Source organism: Barbatula barbatula (genome assembly GCF_947034865.1).
Source record: "Barbatula barbatula genome assembly, chromosome: 6".
NCBI lineage: Eukaryota > Metazoa > Chordata > Actinopteri > Cypriniformes > Nemacheilidae > Barbatula > Barbatula barbatula.
The window spans coordinates 2,116,933-2,135,416 of NC_136765.1; the positions used below are offsets into that span (position 1 = coordinate 2,116,933).

The 18,484-nt window shown below is 40.1% G+C and overlaps 3 protein-coding genes across 4 annotated transcripts in view; 2 read left to right on the forward strand and 1 right to left on the reverse strand.

The window, feature by feature from the left end:
* Nucleotides 1-1,178: 1,178 nt before the first annotated feature.
* On the reverse strand, nt 1,179-5,617 carry qpct (glutaminyl-peptide cyclotransferase). The gene is made up of 7 exons (XM_079459001.1): nt 5,209-5,617; nt 4,113-4,259; nt 3,742-4,023; nt 3,450-3,617; nt 2,926-3,025; nt 2,378-2,494; nt 1,179-2,297 (listed from the first exon to the last, which is right to left on the reverse strand). The coding sequence occupies exons 1-7, from the start codon at nt 5,335-5,337 to the stop codon at nt 2,122-2,124; spliced, it is 1,119 nt and encodes a 372-aa protein (XP_079315127.1). The 5' UTR covers nt 5,338-5,617; the 3' UTR covers nt 1,179-2,121.
* A 93-nt stretch (nt 5,618-5,710) lies between these two features.
* On the forward strand, nt 5,711-11,306 carry mocs3 (molybdenum cofactor synthesis 3). The gene is made up of 13 exons (XM_079458618.1): nt 5,711-5,855; nt 6,243-6,375; nt 6,453-6,545; nt 6,644-6,764; nt 7,449-7,523; nt 7,554-7,722; nt 7,808-7,916; nt 8,756-8,818; nt 8,907-9,070; nt 9,169-9,216; nt 9,352-9,448; nt 9,829-9,936; nt 10,621-11,306. Exons 1-13 carry the CDS (start codon nt 5,763-5,765, stop codon nt 10,776-10,778), a joined length of 1,431 nt encoding a protein of 476 aa, XP_079314744.1. The 5' UTR covers nt 5,711-5,762; the 3' UTR covers nt 10,779-11,306.
* Nucleotides 11,307-12,776: 1,470 nt separating this feature from the next.
* prkd3 (protein kinase D3) overlaps nt 12,777-18,484 on the forward strand; it is a 43,017-nt gene continuing 37,309 nt past the window's right edge. The window contains exons 1-2 of one of the 2 annotated variants that reach the window (XM_079458991.1): nt 12,777-13,190; nt 13,517-14,120. In XM_079458991.1, coding sequence (XP_079315117.1) covers nt 13,836-14,120 — 285 coding nt within the window. In that variant the 5' untranslated portion in view covers nt 12,777-13,190; nt 13,517-13,835. The remainder of the gene's footprint in view (nt 13,191-13,516; nt 14,121-18,484) is intronic. The other variant, XM_079458992.1, reaches the window with a different exon arrangement.

An 18,484-nucleotide genomic window follows, 5' to 3' on the forward strand; every position in this document is an offset into this window, starting at 1 on the left:
CCTGTCAGCTGCCTCAGGAGTCCCACAAGCCAACCAGGCCCGATAAGACTCCTTCATCAGCTTGACGGTTTCCCTTACTTCCGGTGTCCACCACCGGGTTCGGGGATTCCCGCCTCGACAGGCACCGGAGACCTTACGGCCACAGCTCCAAGTGGCCGCTTCGACAATGGAGGCGGAGAACATGGTCCACTCGGACTCAATGTCTCCAGCCTCCCTCGGGATCTGATTGAAGCTCTGCCGAAGGTGGGAGTTAAAGATCTCTCTGACAGGAGACTCAGCCAGGTGTTCCCAGCAGACCCTTACAGGACGTTTGGGTCTGTCTAGCTTCCTCTCCTGCCATCGGATCCAACTCACCACCAGGTGGTGATCAGTTGACAGCTCCGCCCCTCTCTTAACCCGAGTGTCCAGAACATATGGTCGCAGGTCAGATGAAACGACCACAAAGTCGATTATCGACCTGCGGCCTAGGGTGTCCTGGTGCCACGTGCACTGATGGACACCCTTATGCTTGAACATGGTGTTCGTTATAGACAAACTGTGACTAGCAGTCCAATAACTGAACAACGCTCGGGTTCAGATCAGGGGGGCCGTTCCTCCCAATCACGCCCCTCCAGGTGTCACTGTCGTTGCTAACATGGGCGTTGAAGTCCCCCAGTAGGACGACGGAGTCCCCAGTCGGAGTACTTTCCAGCACCCCTCCCAGAGACTCCAAGAAGGTCGGGTACTCTGTATTTCGGGTACTCTGTACACATTTCAAAGTGAAAAACTTGTAATATCACCATATATTATCTTTATTTAATTTATTCATCTATTGTTTGTAAGATGTTTGTAACATTACTTAACAACATTAGTCAACATAAACTAACAATGGACAATACTTGTTTAGCATTAATTAGTTTATGTTAATTTCAACATTTTCTAATTCACAATAAAGTAATACACTAATAATAAACTATTATTATTCTATTACTTGTAACCTTTTATAATCTTTTGACTAATTTTATTAAAAAATAAATACAATAATTCAGATTTATTTTACATTCTTGATCAGACTGTGTATAATCTCTCCTCTATAATACATGAACATCAGTGCGTCAGATGCGTTGTATGTCAGAATCCTCAGTATTCATAAAACATGAACCACGATCACAGGATTATTTTCAAAACAGAACATGAAATATCATTATAAACACATCATTTTAATGTCTGGTGAGGTGTCGATGTACATGATTCTTGTCTAGATGAATTATAGCACACAGGTGTAAGTGATCGACACGTCATGTCATAACCTCTGAACCTCTCACAGACTGTGTCAACTTTAAAGAATAACTTTTGTTTGAATACATCAAATGTCACTTGATTCACAAGCATCAATTAAATAATCTGTTGACTGAGCGATTCATGAAGTTTAGCCGTCACCGCTAGTGATGGTTTGATTCAGTTATGTGATTTTCTTTACATATTTCATCTGTTTTACTGGCATGCATTCTACAAGAACATATTTGGATTAAGTAAACAGAATTGTTCAAGTGTGCTGTCAGTATATTTCTTTGAACCTATATGAAAATGTCATATGTAAATGTAAGTTTATGTTGCCGTTACGATGCTGGAAATTCTCATGAGACTGAATCAATTCTACTTTCACTCAAATAACCTTCAGAACACGTAACATGTTTTCAAATCATTCTTATATATCCACAGTATACAAACACTGTAATCTTCATCTATATGGATCAAATCACCAAAAACACAAATCAAACACAATTCATGTTTTTTGCTTTGCAATGAGGACAAATAGTGACATGAATACTGAAGTACAATTTGTTTCCTTGTCTGGTGTAAAATAGAGTCATGGGTATGAAAGTCAAGGACAGAAATATAAAGAGTAAATGTTTTCAATAAATCTGATGTGATATGATGTGTACTCTGAATTTCAACAGACACACAGTCTCAGCTCGACTTAAGTTCATCTCATAACATCTTCTAAGAAAAACTTTACGGAGTAAATGTGTGACAGATATTAAATATCCTTGAACTTGATTTGTCCGGCTGAACTGGAACTAAAATGTATTGTGCAACAAATACCACTTTAGATATAAGGAAGGTTTTGGTGAGAGATCATTAGGAGTCTTTGGGGACGGGGTTTGGACTTTTCTTGTTCAGGTACTCGAGCACAAACACCTGCAGGATCTTGTTGAGGTTGTTGATGGAGGAGCGATCCAGATTCTCCTCGTTGTCATCGAAGGTGTGCCACACCGCGGGAAAAGGAGACGATATGAGGTGAAGAATTCGGACTCCTGTGAGAAATGCAGACACTCTCAATGATTTTACATGAACATTTATACAGTAACATCTCAAAACAGATCAAGTCTTTTACCTCGGTTGAGAAACGGTATGTGATCATCCAGAATTAAACCCACGTGCAGGCTGGGCCAGAAGTACTGAACCTCGTTCGGGTGATTCTCCAGGACGCCGAGTGCATGTAGTCGACGCTCTAGACAACAGAAAAGAAGATAAAAACACACTTCAATCCTTTACATGTTTGTTCTTCAGAACTTCAGCAAAGTCAGAGACCCACAATAATAAAGAAATGGTTTATAGAAACCTTTTGAATTAGGAAAAGTGTGTCCTCAAAAATGAAACCCAAGTAAACGACTCTGAACTTTAGGGCTGCTCGATATGACAAAAATCATAATCGCAATTATTTTGGCCAATATTGAGATCCCGATTATTTAACACGATCCCTCATTAACCCTTAAAACAACATAGAAAATAAGAAAACTTGGCTTTAAAACTCTGAAGTTAACTGAAAAATAAATGTAAAGAAATAGCACTGCTGAACCGCTGTAAAGGAAAGGGTGCGCTGTGGATTTATACTAGAAGAAAATGGAATGGGGCACAATAATCGAGCAGAGAGATACAAACCGATATTTTGAAGTCTGGAAAGCCATCGGCTTGTACTGGAGAACTGATTCCCAAAGCGTGGATCAGGACCTCCGATCAGATCCAGCAGCACAAACAGATCCTGAGACCATCAAGAGACATCCAGACATTAGTTATACTTAACAATTGAACATTCTCAATATCTATGATTCCCCATCTGCATTCATGTGATTTTGGAGCATGTTCCTGTCATAGTAAATGTACATGTAAACAAATTCTGTTATTTTCTACCCAGCATTGGGTCAATGGGTTAAAACAACCCAGCACTCTGGCTTGAAACAACCCAGCAAGTTGTGACCCAATGCGGTGTTGAAACATCACCGGCATTTTTTTGGAATATGTTCTATGTAAAATATACAGTATATAACTTATTCACCTTTCTACAATATAGAGGTTAAGACCATCGTAGCGGTTAGAGAGAATCTTCTCAGTTTATTATAAGATACAGTAAGTATTGTGTGTAAACTATATGAGTGAATCAGTTTGTGTTTGTGAGGAAACTGTACGATGGCATCCAGCTGGTTGGTGCCGGTGGACCCGGGCGGGTGTGCTGTTGTGCTCATTCTGTGTGCCAGATGCCGGGAGCCGTAAAGAGAATCTTCGGAGGTCCACTGGTAGAGCGCCTCCTCACCATCAAAAAATACTAACTGGAGAGACACATCTGACCCCGAGTCCTGAACACACAGACACACACACATATATACACTGCCATCTGCTGGCGACAGGTAATCACAACACAATCTAAACACTTCCATTAGAATCATTATAACACTTATTTTTCTGTGTGTGTTTTCACACCTTTATCACTTTCAGCTGCTCGTCTTGAGCTCGCGTCAGCTCCAGGATCATAGAGCAGGGCACAGCAGAGTCTGTAGCGCCCACAAACTCACGACCGTCCCACTGTGGAGGATAATACTTCGAATCATAGTGACAGGCCAACACTAACTGACGCTTCGCCGCCGGGTTGAGGGTGGCGATTATGTTGGTGAAGGGAAGTTGGCCGTAAGGTGTGTGAGCGTAGAAAGAATCTTCGGTCACTTCCCATCCTGTTTTCAGTGAACCGAGAATCGTTTTAATGTGCTATAGAGAGAGAGAGAGAGAGAGAGAGAGAGAGCACACTATAATAAACGTCTCCTTTGTAAGGGCCGTGCGTTCACATGCACACTTACCTGTTGAACGTCTTGGCTCCCCGAGGAGCCTGGGTAGCGCACAACAAGCATGGGCTTCAGGTCTTTCTGCCACATCCGGTCCAGATCCGTCTGAGCTACAACGCTCCTCAGTTCACTGGAGCTCAGTGTGCTCGCCTCATGTTTCAGCTGAAGAGAGAAAAACACGCCGGCGTGAGGTTTTACCCATCCCTCTCATTAACATTCTCCATCTGAACTCGCTTTCACCATCCGTGGTGCAGTTTTTGTGTCGAATATTGCGTGCCATCAAAAGTCAATATTATTGAACGTTCTCTTCAAATCGACTCGAATCCAGTTCAGAATTTCTCATTCGTTCCCCCAAAGAATCCCTTGTGTCTGACAAACACGTGATAATGACTCTTGGTTTACTGTAATGTTACAACTGTAATGTTACAGCTGAACTGGTCGAAGCTTGTTTAGAGGACAGAAATGATACACTGCGTACGTCTAGAACATAATTATGTGTTCAGAGTAAAACCATACATGGCCTGTAGAGAATGTGTCTGTTTAGAAAGCAGAGCTGGAGATGCCAGGATCTGAAAGGCGTATATATATATATATAATGTTCGGCGAATAACAGTGTAAAGATGCAAAGCAAGTTCTCCGATGTTTGCTCTCAAAGTCCAGTTCTTCATGTGCTGCGATTATTGATTCTCCACGTGTTGTTTAAACCCCCGCATTAGCCCAAAAACAACAACAGTATCTCTGTTTTGTGTAATGTAATCAACCTGGCTCATAAAAAAGGGACATTTAACCGTTGGGGGAAGTCTGTCAGATGTTTTCGTCCATGTTCACCTGGACCTTGTTACAGTCGTACAGGACTAAAATACGGACCCCACAATACACATCAACTCTCATTATAAATGAACGGAGAGCTTTAAATCTATACATATCACGAAATCCTGCAGGTGGATCAATGATGGGGACTCCGCTGCCATGGCAACGAGACAATGGAAGACGGCTGAGCTTCATGAACAGCACACAAAGTCATCTGTCCATTAATATACTGTACACAATCAGTCGAAATACACAAATATTTACATCGGATGCATTATTTCGGATAGTCTTTGTTAAATACCTCCTCCTCGCGCTGGGTACCAGTGTCACAGAGAGTCCGTGTCGAGATGATGCTGATGAGAGACAGCAGACACACACATCGCTTTAACGCGGCCATATCCTCCCGATTGAATCGGTGGAGCGCGATCATGTGAGAGGCGATTAACGAAACCCACTACGGTCGGGCGGCCTTATGAATATTAATGACGCTCCGTGGCGCGCGACAGGATTGGCTTCTAAATGTGAATTATTCAACGCGACGCAGGCGTTGCTGAGCAACGTCAGCCCGGCTCGTGAATATTCATGATTGATCTGTTCAGCTTCATTGCCATATTTTGCAGTCTCGATGAAATGAATTGATGAGAGTGATCGATTATGAACACGGAATCAGATTGAATCGGTGTATGAATTTGAGTTGACGTCCTCATACTGACGCAAAAAGAACGAAAGTCACGCGGTGCGGCGGTATGTGTCACGTGTTCGCAGGCGTGTGGAAACCCGGAAGTGTTGGGCGGTGTTGTTCTGTGAACGCTGTCGCTTCATCATTCCTCGTGTTTGGTGTGCTGATCTCGCAGGATGGATGACGACATCGTCGGTTTGAAGACGAAGCTTTTGGAGAAAGAAAGAGAGCTTGCGGATTTGAGGAAGAAACTCGACCAGACGGAAAAGGTCCTATACGTTTAACTTCTTCAAATATACTTGAACAATCTAAAGGGAGTTTAAGGTCATTTCTTGAGTTACGTTATGTCAAATTCACACGTGCTTTTTCCACCATTGGCATTAGATGTTAACAGATTTTACAAATAGATGAGGCAATCTCTGTGAAGATTCTCACCCCACTGATCTAATGTTAATATATGTCGGCTTCTGTCTTGCTTCTGTCAACATTGGAGTCAAAATCCTCTGGTTGAGTTAACAGACCCTTCAGCTTTCATAAATATTGCAAGTGGAGACAATCTGTTAGTCCATCCAATGTACAATAAGACCTTTTTGAATGGATACCTACATGTATATTTCATTTGATCATTCAATTCCCAGTGTGTGATTTGTCCTCAGGGAAACTCAATATTAACAGAGTTGCAAGATTCAGTGACTGATGTTCCACCGCTGACATCACACACAACCTTGAGCAATGAAGACATCATGAGATACAGCAGACAGCTGCTCCTGCCGGAGCTGGGCGTTCAAGGTTATACATTATATATATATATACATTCTGCCATCATATAACTTCTCTGTGTATAGTCACATCTTTTTTCTCTTAAGGCCAGGTGTCCCTGTCAAATCAATCTGTTCTGGTGGTGGGATGTGGAGGTTTAGGTTGTCCTCTCGCGCAGTATCTGGCTGCAGCTGGAATAGGTAAACTTGGCAATGCAGTGTGCACGTTATCGCATCTTTTCAACCAGTAACTGCTGGACGGTACTTCTACTTCACAAGCAGCTGTTTTTGGTTTACAGGCCGTCTGGGTCTGTTGGACTATGATGTGGTTGAGCTGAGCAACCTGCACAGACAGGTGCTTCATACAGAACTGACTCTGGGTCAGCCTAAAGCGCTCTCCGCCGCCCGGGCCATTGCCAGGTACTTTATCTTGGCATCTAACCATGGCTAGAAATACACAAGGTGTAAAAACAAGTCAATACATAAATTATAAACGGTAAGAGGAATACAGAAGCAAAGTAATGAGAAACAAATCAAGAGTTGATGGAACGTGTCAAAATAAGAGTCCTGGAACTAAACCGTACACCTTATAACTAATAGTTAACTAAGAAAACGAATACACGTTTTTTTCTGTTAATTGTAATCAACTTAAATGTAGGCCTAAATATAGTTTAAAAAAATAGCTATAACTGAAATAAAAATATTGTAAACCTAAATCGCAATATTATATAAAGTGACAAAATAACATAATCCACAAATTATAACTAAAACTAGCAGTAATTACTAATATATTACAAAACTAAAATAGACAGAATAGAAAACCCTGTTGTTACTTATGTATCATATTGAAAAATCTTTAAGCAACTTTGACAATATCAGTTTAACGTTACTACATCTGTCCAGGTTTTCTGGACCTATCCTTTGTGGGACAAACGCATTATTGCACAATTCTTTCTTTGCGGAAGCTTGGAAAAGAAGTAAATCAGGTTTTCTTGATGGAATATTATTGACCCGGTGTCACATTAGATTGGTCTGTTTCGAGTTCTATCTATGGAGGTATTTTGTTACCAGGTACAGATGAGATGGGTGTTTGTGATCTTACAGATTGAACTCTGCGGTTCAGTGTGTCCCGTATCACCTGCAGCTGTCCAGAGAGAATGCCATACAACTCATTCAACAGTATCCACTCTCATTCACTTCATGAGTTCATGAAAGCTTTCCTCAGGCCAACTGTTGGTTCCTTGACTGGTGTGTCCTCATGTATGACATCGTGGCAGACTGTTCGGACAATGTTCCTACACGATACCTCGTGAACGATGCCTGCGTTCTCACCGGCAAACCTCTAGTGTCCGCCAGTGCTTTACGAATGGAGGGACAGGTATGAGTTTAGTAGAATTTGAATGTGAATAGATGAAGATCTTTCTCTTACGAGTGAGCACTCTTTCTCTTTTTGTGCCCTGTAGCTCACAGTGTATAACTACAGAGGAGGGCCGTGTTACAGGTGTTTATTCCCCTCACCTCCTCCGCCCGACACCGTCACTAACTGCTCTGATGGAGGAGTTCTGGGAGTGGGTCAGTATTCACACAACAACTTCATGAGATTCCACTCAGTAGCTTCTTTTCTTGGAATGCTTGCAAGGCAACACTGATATTGGTCAGACATTCAGGCTCCTTTTGAACTCAGTTTATGCCAGGTTTCGGTCTTAATGATTTTGGATGGATTGAAAACTAGCATTTGGGAAGTATGATTTAGGGTAGAAGTGTCAAGATATACTGTGATAAAAAATAACGTGATAATTGATTTTGTGTTACCGTGATAGTTCACCCAACAACGAAAATTCAGTCATTATTTACTCTCATCATTTCAAACCTGAATGACTTATTTTCTTAATATTTTCAGAAATTGTTGTTAACCGGCACCCATTCACTTGCATTGGTTTTGTGTCTGTACATTAAAAGGGAATGGGTGTCGCTCAAAAAATCTTCTTGTGTGTTCTGCGGAAGATAGAAAGTCAAAAAGGTTTGAAATTACAAGAGGTGAATAAATGATGACAGAATTTTCATTTTTGGGTGAACTATCACTTTAATACTACACATATTACTAGAATAGCACTTATTTAAAAATGTGCTTTAAGAGTCACAATGGTTACAGACTCTTTCTCTTTATGTCTGTCTCCGTGTTCATATTGTGACTAAATGAAAGACGAAAAACAATTCAGTGGATATTATGATAACATATAAAAATAACTTGTCCAAACACTTTTGGAATATTACTTATCTCAAAACGTATCTCACCATCAACTAAACCTTTTCCTGGCCATTCTTTCATATTAGTTGACTTCATTTTGCTGGGATAATATAATAAAATGATTTTTTTTAATGATTTCTTTCTTTTTTTTTAATGATTGCAGTACCGGGAATTATGGGCTGCCTTCAAGCTTTAGAAGTTTTGAAAATTGCATCTGGTCAAGGTTGTATCCTTTGCCCCGCACAATCTGATCTGAAACAACCATGGCTCTTATAATACTGTGACTTGAATAACTCTTTAACCGGTGAGTTCAGCTTCATTTGAGAAGCAGTTGTTGATGTTTGATGGCCAGGAGGGACGTTTCCGCTCCATTCGGCTGCGGGCCAAGCAGGCCGGGTGTGCGGTTTGTGGAGAGACCCCCACAGTGACCCAGCTGCAGGACTATGAGCGCTTCTGTGGATCCGCCGCCACCGATAAGGTTATACTGCAGAACGTCATAACTGAAATAAACAGCCATCAACAGTTTTTATACTCTCCATTTATTATCTCAAATTTTTGTTTCCATCTCGTTTCCAGTGTCGAAGACTGAATCTTTTGACCAAAGAACAGAGAGTCTCTGTGCAGGTATACATAGCATTGTTTGTAAAGACGTGTTGTATTGACATTGAGTGGTTTTTAGACGATGATATCTCTAGTAGAGGAAACGTTAGGAAAGCGTATCTGCTCTTAAACCGTGACATGGTTTTTGACTCGTTGCAGGAGTATAAGGAGATTGTGGACAGCTCGACCCCTCACCTCCTGCTCGACGTTCGGCCCAAAGTTGAGGTGGACATTTGCCGTCTGAAAACCTCTATCAGTATCCTTTTCCATTTCCTCTCCCCGTAACAGTTAAACATTTGAATATAAATATGATATTTATTATACAAAGAAATGCTTTGATGTAGCTTTATTGTTTTGCTGAGCTCTACATGTCCTATATTTGTGGGTCAGCATACCCTATACGGTCCGCAGTCCTTGAGGATAGATGTGTTTTTTCTATGAGTATAGACAGTCGAACAACATGGTAGACAAGAGTCCCACACATGTTGAAAGAACGGAATATTGGAGGTGGGCTGTTTTGACTCTCACCAACAACATTATATCATAGTTAGTCTCCCACTGGAAATCATCCATTTACTTTTAATAATGTAAAAAAGCTAGTGAACTTGTTATTCATTTTCTGAGTTTACACGACAGACACTCCACTTGCCAGTTTGGAGGAGAAGAAATCTGAACAGATCACACTCTTGAGGGATAAAATCTGTGACCTTAAACAACACGGGAGTATCACATCACAAGTCCCAGGTATGTATGAATTAGTGCGGTCAAACGATCGATGATGCGTTTACATTATATACAGTATGTCTGTGTACTGTGCATATTCATTTTATTGTATGTAAATGTTTAATAACTTGTATATTTTTCTAAAATATATGCGTGTATGTTTTTATAAATACAAAATGAATATGCACAGTACACAAACATATTTTATGTAAACTCAAACTTTTATTCTGGATGCGATTAATCAGGATGAATCGTTTGACAGGCATAGTATGAATATAAGCTTATATTTTGTGATAATATAATCCACATCACCCTGTGCAGGCCTTTGATATATTTGAGTAATTCCTTACACACATTTAACTGATGTCTTTTATTAAATGGCCTTGTCAAAACAGCTGGCCCATTATTCAAGAATTCATTTTTATACCTGAGGTCTTTAAGTATTTGAGCCAATAAATGGGGTTCTCTGATTGAAATGGGGTTTGCTGAGAACATTTACATACTGTATATTCATTTAGCAGACACACTTATCCACTGATGTACAAATGAGGATGGAAGCTTTGAAATGATGCCTTAACAGCTCAAATGCATTGCTATGAAGGGTGTGCAGTATATTGCCACCATCTGTAAGGACTTTTAACAAGCGACTTTATGAGTGAGAGTAAAAGCTTACTGGATTTGTTGTTTTCTTATCTTTTGCTTTAGTGTTTGTGGTTTGTAAACTTGGCAATGATTCTCAGAAGGCAGTTCAGGTCCTAGAGAAGATGTCTGGGAAAGAAATTGAGCCGGTTACGCTGAAGGACATCAGTGGAGGATTAATGGCGTGGGCGAACAAAATAGACCCCTCTTTTCCACAATATTAACTGCTGTCTTTTTGTATTGTAAATGATTTTATGAATAAAATGTATAAAGATACAATTCATTGCTGTAATTCATTTTTACTTTAATTATTTTATTTGACTGTAGTGTTGGTTCCAGGTATTTCTATAGATTTTTGTAAATGGCACTAACAATAGTATTAATAGGTTTGTTCCACATTTATTATTCTTTGTTGATTTTTCATCTGAAACGGCAAAGAGACTTATTTTTCGATTGATGAAACTGTTGATGATACTTGAAAAAAAATTGCTGTTTTTATTCCAGTAAAATGAAACGCTTATAGACATTTTGATTATAATTTTTAGTTTTTGAACCTAATGACACAACTGTAACAAAAGTAGCACAAAATTCTAATTAATTGTTTTTTAACGTTCATTTGAACTATAAGAGGGACAAAGCAAATTAAAAGACTTGGATAAGACTTGCCACAGCAAATTAAAATGCCACCTTATTGTGTACCATTATGAGTTTCTCGAATAAATCTACATAATAAATATTTATATCAATGCTCACAGGCCTTTATCTAGTTACTTTTCTTTTCATCTTCTTGTTACAAACCTTTCAGTCATGTGTTTATGATGTGTAGATTTGTACATTTGTAAATTACTTTCAAACAGATCTGTTGAAAGTTATCTTTCAATGTGAGGTACTGCTGGCTTAAAATGATCTTTTCCTAATGACCTGACCACTTAAAGGTACTTTCTTTCTTGATTTTAATTGTCTGATAAAGCTTTCTTCCATTACCTTATAGGAGGACCATGGTTTCATTAGAGAAAAGTGTAGTAAACATGTTTTTTAGCAGATTGATCACTATTAATACAAATTGTGAGTCAGATTGTGACACCATGGTAAAATTGGTTAGTATGCTTTTCCTACAAATACAATTTTAACCCTGGATACATTTTAGTAAAGGATGAACTAAAGACCTGTGTGAGTTTTGAACAACATGAGAGTCACTGAAAATACATCATATATAATACCCCTAAATATAATACAATATTTCCCCATATATTATATCATATAGATTAATTATTAATCTAATAAATCTATTTACATCCGAGTCAGATCAACGCTACTGGTAAAATGTTTTGGGAAACTTTCTCACTTACGTGTTTATATTTTTCCACATTTTAGAATAATAATAATAAAATTGTGAAATAAAATAAAGTGAACTGTAGGAATTATGCTGTAATGTAACTGTATATTAAAACATGTTATATCATCTTCAGTGTAGTCGCACTAGGATTTGCATAAATGTTTTCTAGTCATTTCCCTGAGATGCTTTTTAAACATATTTAAGGAGTTGTCATCTATTCTGCGCTCTTATTGGCTGTTCCTCCTTCATTATTCAATCAAAGTCATCCATATCAAAAACATTTTAAAATAAATAATAAAAGGTATTTTTGACTACTTAACTAATATCAGACATTTAAGCACACCTTCAGATTTTTCTTTTTTTATAAATAATGAAAAAGGCCCTTGCAGAAAAAGGTTTGGGGACCCCTGGTCTACAATCTAATAGCCATATAAACGTAGCGTAATTATAATAATAAAACATAGCAAAGAGGCATTGACAGAGAGTCAAGAAATTATTATTAATATTTCAGTAAAGTTCATTAAATCTATTCTGTTGTTAGTGTGGTCTTTAAACTTATGAACTGTGTATGGACTGACAAAAGTGTTACACCAGGAAGCAATTTGACAACAATGCAATAAATATTTTAGGTGCATCAAAAAGCGTGCTGGTTAAAATACCAGCAGACAAGCTAATCCAGCAGAAATGAGTGCATAAAGGTCACCAAAATAAAGTATTTGAACCTCATAATTAAATACAAAAGGAGGAGAAAAACTCCAAAAAGAACTTGAATTGAATTGAAAAAAGAACCTCCCCTTTCAACAGGCTGGCTACGGACCTGGAGTTCCATCAAACAACAAAACAACACCAGTAGAGTAAAATAAGAAACACGTCTACGCTAACAATAGTGACCGATTACAGGCGTCATTGCGTCATCACGGCTTCGAAACGGCGCCGACAGAGGGCGCGCGCACGCCCTGACCGAGCGCTCGCATAACGGAAACTGCGCGCGAGAGACGGCGGAGAGGGGCAAGAGAAAAACATTTCTGCACTTTTCAAGCTCAACTTCAGCCTTTTCCTTCAGCTTCTACCGCCTCCGTCCGCGCAGCCCTTCCTATTGATTTAAAACCGCTCGCTAAAGTCGTCATGTGTGACGAGAAGAGGAGAGAAAGTTTCCTAACGCAGCTGAAGTGAGGAAGCGATGCTCCACAGGCTGTTTCAGACCCGCAAAGCTCTCGAGGAGACACCGAGGGGAGTTGAAAGTTAGTCTTCCCTTCGTAGTGCGCTCGCTTGTGAGGTAAACGCCTCTTCAGCGTAGAAGGTATGGTTGCTCACTTTTGCGTCCCTCCTCCGTGTATCTGTTATGGCTTTGATGCTTTGTGAGTTCTTTACATTGTGTTGTTGAACAAAGACATTGTATAAACTTGTTTTGCTGGTGTTTGTGGTCTCGTGCCAGTTATGCGATCTAGGGTGGGAGGGTCTCCAGATGTGCCTCCAGATGTTCCTCATAGCAAATGACGAAAAGTGTGCAAAGATATGACGTTACACCCTAATGCGAATGTTAACTGCTCTCTATTTGACTGTGTTATTGGCCTCTGTGCCCTCATACTGGAGGACGTGATGTAAAATCTCTTTTGTCTCAAACAGGAATGAGAGTTGAATGAGTCCCTGGTTTACAATGGCAGTCGCTTTGTCGAGCATCACGCCTCACAGCGCCACTCAACTCGACGTGTGCAAAAAACTGCGCTGGAGACTGCGCACACGACAGTGAAGTACTCTATCCCGGCCATTCTCGTGAACCGGGAGAAACCGTCTTCCAGTCTGAACACAGAGGATCTCATGCCTGTGGCGTTACCTTGTCGTCTGCCATAGGACAGAAGGACCAATTGAAATAGTGGCTAGGTGGACGTCAGCCTGTCACCCTCCACTTTTACACCGTGACCCTTTCAATCTGCGGAGGAAACTAATGTCTGCCAGCAGCAGCACGTCTCCTCTGACCTTACCCAAAAACTTCGTCCACTCTCAGCATCAGACTGCACCCCCGACCCCCTCTCCATCACCCAGCCCTCCGGTGCCGCTCTGCGCCCGCCTCTCCAATGGGAATCACAGCGTTCCGAGTCCCACGAGCTCCTTTCACGGGGTCTCCTTCCTCCTTCAGATCGGACTTACCAGGGAGATGGTGACCCTGGAGCCGCACGACCTGACGCTCAGTTCCGTCAAGGATTTGGTCTGCTCCATAGTCGATCAAAAGGTAACGAAAGGCTTTAGTCAACACTTGAACATCTCCGTTCTTTTGGTTGAGAAGTTGTAGTTAGATGAAAGGATTACCGTTCTGTTTAAATTCTGTTCATTTCTATAAAAGGGTGAGAGTAATTGACTGAAGCGTTCTCTTTCCGGTAATCTCCAGGAAGTTGATCCCGAGGGACATTAGTGACTTATTAAAACACATTTTCATTCAATTTCAGCTCGTATAAATCTGCTCTGATCCATGATGGGTATTTTCATAAACACAGCAGATGACGCATGTTGGTATAAGGCACCACTTTTCACACCTGCATTTTAAATGAGAAAATGAGATCAAGTCTTTCACCAAGGTGAAACGGTCAGAAGGCTGTTTATACTTTTTCCGTTTAAATACTTGGGTAATTGAAACGGTTTTCGTGGTATATACACTTTCATGAAGGTTGAAACCTATATTGTTGCCTAGGGTGGTTGTCATGGTGTATTCAGGCAGTTTCTAATACGTCACGTTTTTTGGATAGATGGTGTGAATGTTCCCATTAGTCATTTCTAACTATGCAAATTTGCTTTCACTTCTCCCAGATTTGCAGTTGGGGCAGCTTGGCAGCAGATTTTGGGCAGTCAGTGTTTACAGAATTGACAAAAAACTCAAAGGGCACAGTAATCTGTCCAACCAAACATTCTTGCTTTATTACAGCTTTGTTTATTTACATTTAACACGATTTCATACAATTGGATGTTTGTGTTTGGAACAATTTGATGGACCATTGTCACTCTTTCTGTAGCTGTTTCCAAGTAGGTGATGCCTAATATTTTATAATATGTTCAGATTTTAAAAGTGTAGTGGCAAGTTTAAAAAAACAAGTGTAAAGTGTAAAGAACAAGCACAGCTGAACCGCTGTAAAGGAAAGGTGTGCACTGTGGATTCATACTACAAGAAAAGAGAGGATACTTGCTAAATGGAATGCGGCACAATAATCGTTTACCTCCATTTTTTTGTTCTTGTAATTGATGAAGGCCAAAACTGACGATTACGGTTCATTTTCGATTAGTTGCACAGGCCTAGGGTTAATAGTGAAAATCGATAATCGCTGCATCCCTACACACACATTTTAAAAAGACAATGACTCACATTGATAAGCTATTCATAATACTTCATGAAATTGTTCATTTTTAATTTGCTTCAACTCATTCTGTAAAAATAAATCAGGAATACAATCATTAGCACGGATGGATAAAAATAAAATGTGATGCCAAATATACTTGGGCGGCCATTAATGTACCTGGGCGGACGCTGGACCTACATTAAGCACATGAAAAGCACTGATAATTTGTGTGTCGGCTTTATTTCATTTGTTTGTTCTAATTTTATTAGCTTGTCTAGGACAAGTGGATGTTTCATATAGGCAAGTGAGAGAAATTTTTACTTGCCCGACCGGACAAGTACTTGCGACATATGTAGGATAATAAGAATATGTGTATTAGACAGAGCTGCGTGTTTGTGTGAAGTGCGTTTGTCGTGGTTGTGCTTGTTTGTGTGTGACATAATCAATGGCGCACCGCACCATGTATGTAGATACGGACACGGCATCCTGTTATTTAAATGTTCTGCACGTCTGAGTGAATTATGTGCACAGTTTAACATACGACATGAGTGATGGTCGAGGTTTTACCTGCGTCTGCACTCGATGAGGATATGAACACATGAACTTCATCTCCAGCGTTCCTCTGAGAGTTTATAGAGGATATGCATAGACGTCACTTTACCACGTGAACACGCTGGAGCGTGCCCTCCTGGGTGGCAAAACAATCAGGAAAATGACTGTTTACAATATCAGGAAATGCAATTCAGCGCAACATTTCAGTGTCCAGAATAACTGATTCCTTTGTAAGTCGTAGGGAATCCGTAATGATCGCCGTCGAGTCCAGCTGCTTGTAATTTCAGCAAATAATTGAATGTTTTAGTCCCGGTTTCTTTGTTTCTCCTATTCTCCTCAGCCATTTTGCTGCGTGTTTTACCACTTAGGGGAACGTGTCCTGGCGCTCAAAGGGGGCGTGTCCCGCCGTGTTCACGTGGGAAGTAACGGCAATGCATACCATCTATTTTACGAGCGTTTTAATGTTTGAGTGAAGCTATAGGCAAACACACAAGACCCGTCAAAACAACACTCATACAAAATATACTGTAGTGAACTATAGTATTTGTTACTGACCCTTGTAGAAAATGTATAAACACTGTATACTATAGTAAAGTTCAGAAACACTATAGTGTGTAAAAAGTTTACTGCAGTTTACTTCAGTAAATACTAAAGTATACTACAGTAATTTATCCTGAGTTGTGATTCAGCACTGCTCAACTGCACAGATGAGTCTGATGTTTTCAGTCGTATGTCACTTGTGGCCTGTGACAGTGAACCGGTGCACTGTACATGGTGAGCATTCGCTTTTAGATAGAATTTATCTTTTGTTCCGACACTTTAACTTTTGCAATTTGATGTGTCTAATGCATGTGCAACTTATAACACACCAAAGACACAGAAACACACATATTAGTGCCATATGACCCCTTAAAGATTGCATAGATAAAAAACAAACTAATAGCTTTTCAGAATGATTTATTTATAACTTTTTTGTGGCAGACAGGTGAAAATTGTGTCAGGGCCAGTAAAAATGTAGAAATTAATGAATGCATAATAATTGTGCAACCGTGATTATTCCTTAGACTATAGTCGTACAAAAAATCTGTAATCATGGCATCCCTTTCCCCATTGCCCTCATAATCTTTAGTTACAATCTGAAAATGCAGTTCCATCTTACGAATATTAGATGGCTGCCAGTTCCATTTCAAAATGCAACGGCTGTTTTTATACATCAAAATTCTGGTTCATGTACAGATAAATAATTACTGTATTTGCGCAAATCAAGTATTACAATACCAAAATCACTCTGACTGGAGTGGACAGTTTGCGATGTAATATATAGTTTTATGTAAATGTATATTATATAAATTCTGTGCTGGGCATTTCAAGCCCATGAGATCAGCGGTGCAGTCATGTGATCAGTCAATAACAGTCGCCGTGTCATTACCATCTGATAAAAGATGCTGATATATCAGATCAAGATGCCTCATGAGTTCAGTGAGTTAATGATATTCTGCATCTGCATGTTTGTATAGTTTGTCCAGTCCAGCAAAGTTCACATTCTTGAGCACATACTGTTGTTGTTTGGTTCATGGATGCTGGTTAACTCCATTGATATTGTTTGTAATCTTGTGAGATGTTGGCGTAAAGGCAAGAATGTTGGACAAAGACACAGCACAGGCGTTCTGTACAAACATCTTTCATTGATGAGTCACACCCCACAGCTGACCTGAAAACAGTCCTGTTCACTTGTGAGGGTTCATCTTTGCTGCCTTAAAATAAATCTCCTGCTTCGGATCTTTTTTCCACATAGTATAGTGTCTAAAATATAATGACATTTCGATAGTAAATGAAAGGTGTTCATGTCAGAGTTTTAGTAAAAAGAACAGAAAACCAAAGGTAAAGGTCATTATTATGTTGTACCCAGGTGTGGATTTATGTTCTTTTGCACCTTGGTCATGACAAGAGTGAATCCATTTTCTGATTTGATTTTGTAAAAGTTAAAGAGAATGTGGGCCAAGAAAGTTTTTAGAGCTGTTCTGCATCCCTCTCCCCATGGGACGAACAGCGAAGGCCATCTGTTGAGATCCAGTCGCACTCACAATCATATGGCTTTGATATCGGTGGAAAATATGACTCTGGTTTCTCCCATCGTCCTGGCCATCTTTACTCGCACAAACACACACACACACCGCATGCTGTTACTCAGCCTCCCCAGTGTTCAGTCGGAGGAATTTGACCTGACTTGGGAAAGCATGAATTGTAGCACTCAGCAGAACACAGGGCTGCCACAGTCAACAGGGAGCATGCAGACAGGAAAAGTGTTTTATATGCCGATGTCTCATTAGATATGCTTTTGGATGAGCTCTTGGATGTCTCCGGTGGCTGTTATTTATATGACTGGAGGATGCTCAGGGCGCTGATTTGCCAACATACACTATGGCTAAAGTGCTGTCCCAGCTTCTGTATCCGTATTTTAATGTGTTTGCAGGGTTCACTGTTTCAGTTTTTTTATGGACTTTAGTAGTGGAACACAGGAGTGTAGCGCTCTACTAGGAGTGCACAAGTAGTCTTCATCCCTTTTAGGCTGAAATGTGGCTTGAATCAGTATTGAAATTGGGGGACATTTTATATAATTTTGATGATGCAAAGTCTGTTTCTCCAGCTGAAAATTCATGTTTTTTCTACTGTCCTGATCTCCAGGGCCGAGTTTGGCCACCCCTGATAGTTAGGG

Excerpts from the sequence above, each read along its gene's own strand:
- qpct (XM_079459001.1), bottom strand. The coding sequence starts at position 5,337 with ATGATCGCGCTCCACCGATTCAATCGGGAGGATATGGCCGCGTTAAAG. Across the intron at positions 3,618-3,741 it reads AGCAGCTGAAAGTGATAAAG|GACTCGGGGTCAGATGTGTC; the intron begins GTGTGAAAACAC and ends CTGTGTGTTCAG. Across the intron at positions 2,495-2,925 it reads TTCCAGACTTCAAAATATCG|AGCGTCGACTACATGCACTC; the intron begins GTTTGTATCTCT and ends TCTGTTGTCTAG.
- mocs3 (XM_079458618.1), top strand. The coding sequence starts at position 5,763 with ATGGATGACGACATCGTCGGTTTGAAGACGAAGCTTTTGGAGAAAGAA. Across the intron at positions 6,376-6,452 it reads GCCGGAGCTGGGCGTTCAAG|GCCAGGTGTCCCTGTCAAAT; the intron begins GTTATACATTAT and ends TTTTCTCTTAAG. Across the intron at positions 7,723-7,807 it reads CTTTACGAATGGAGGGACAG|CTCACAGTGTATAACTACAG; the intron begins GTATGAGTTTAG and ends TGTGCCCTGTAG.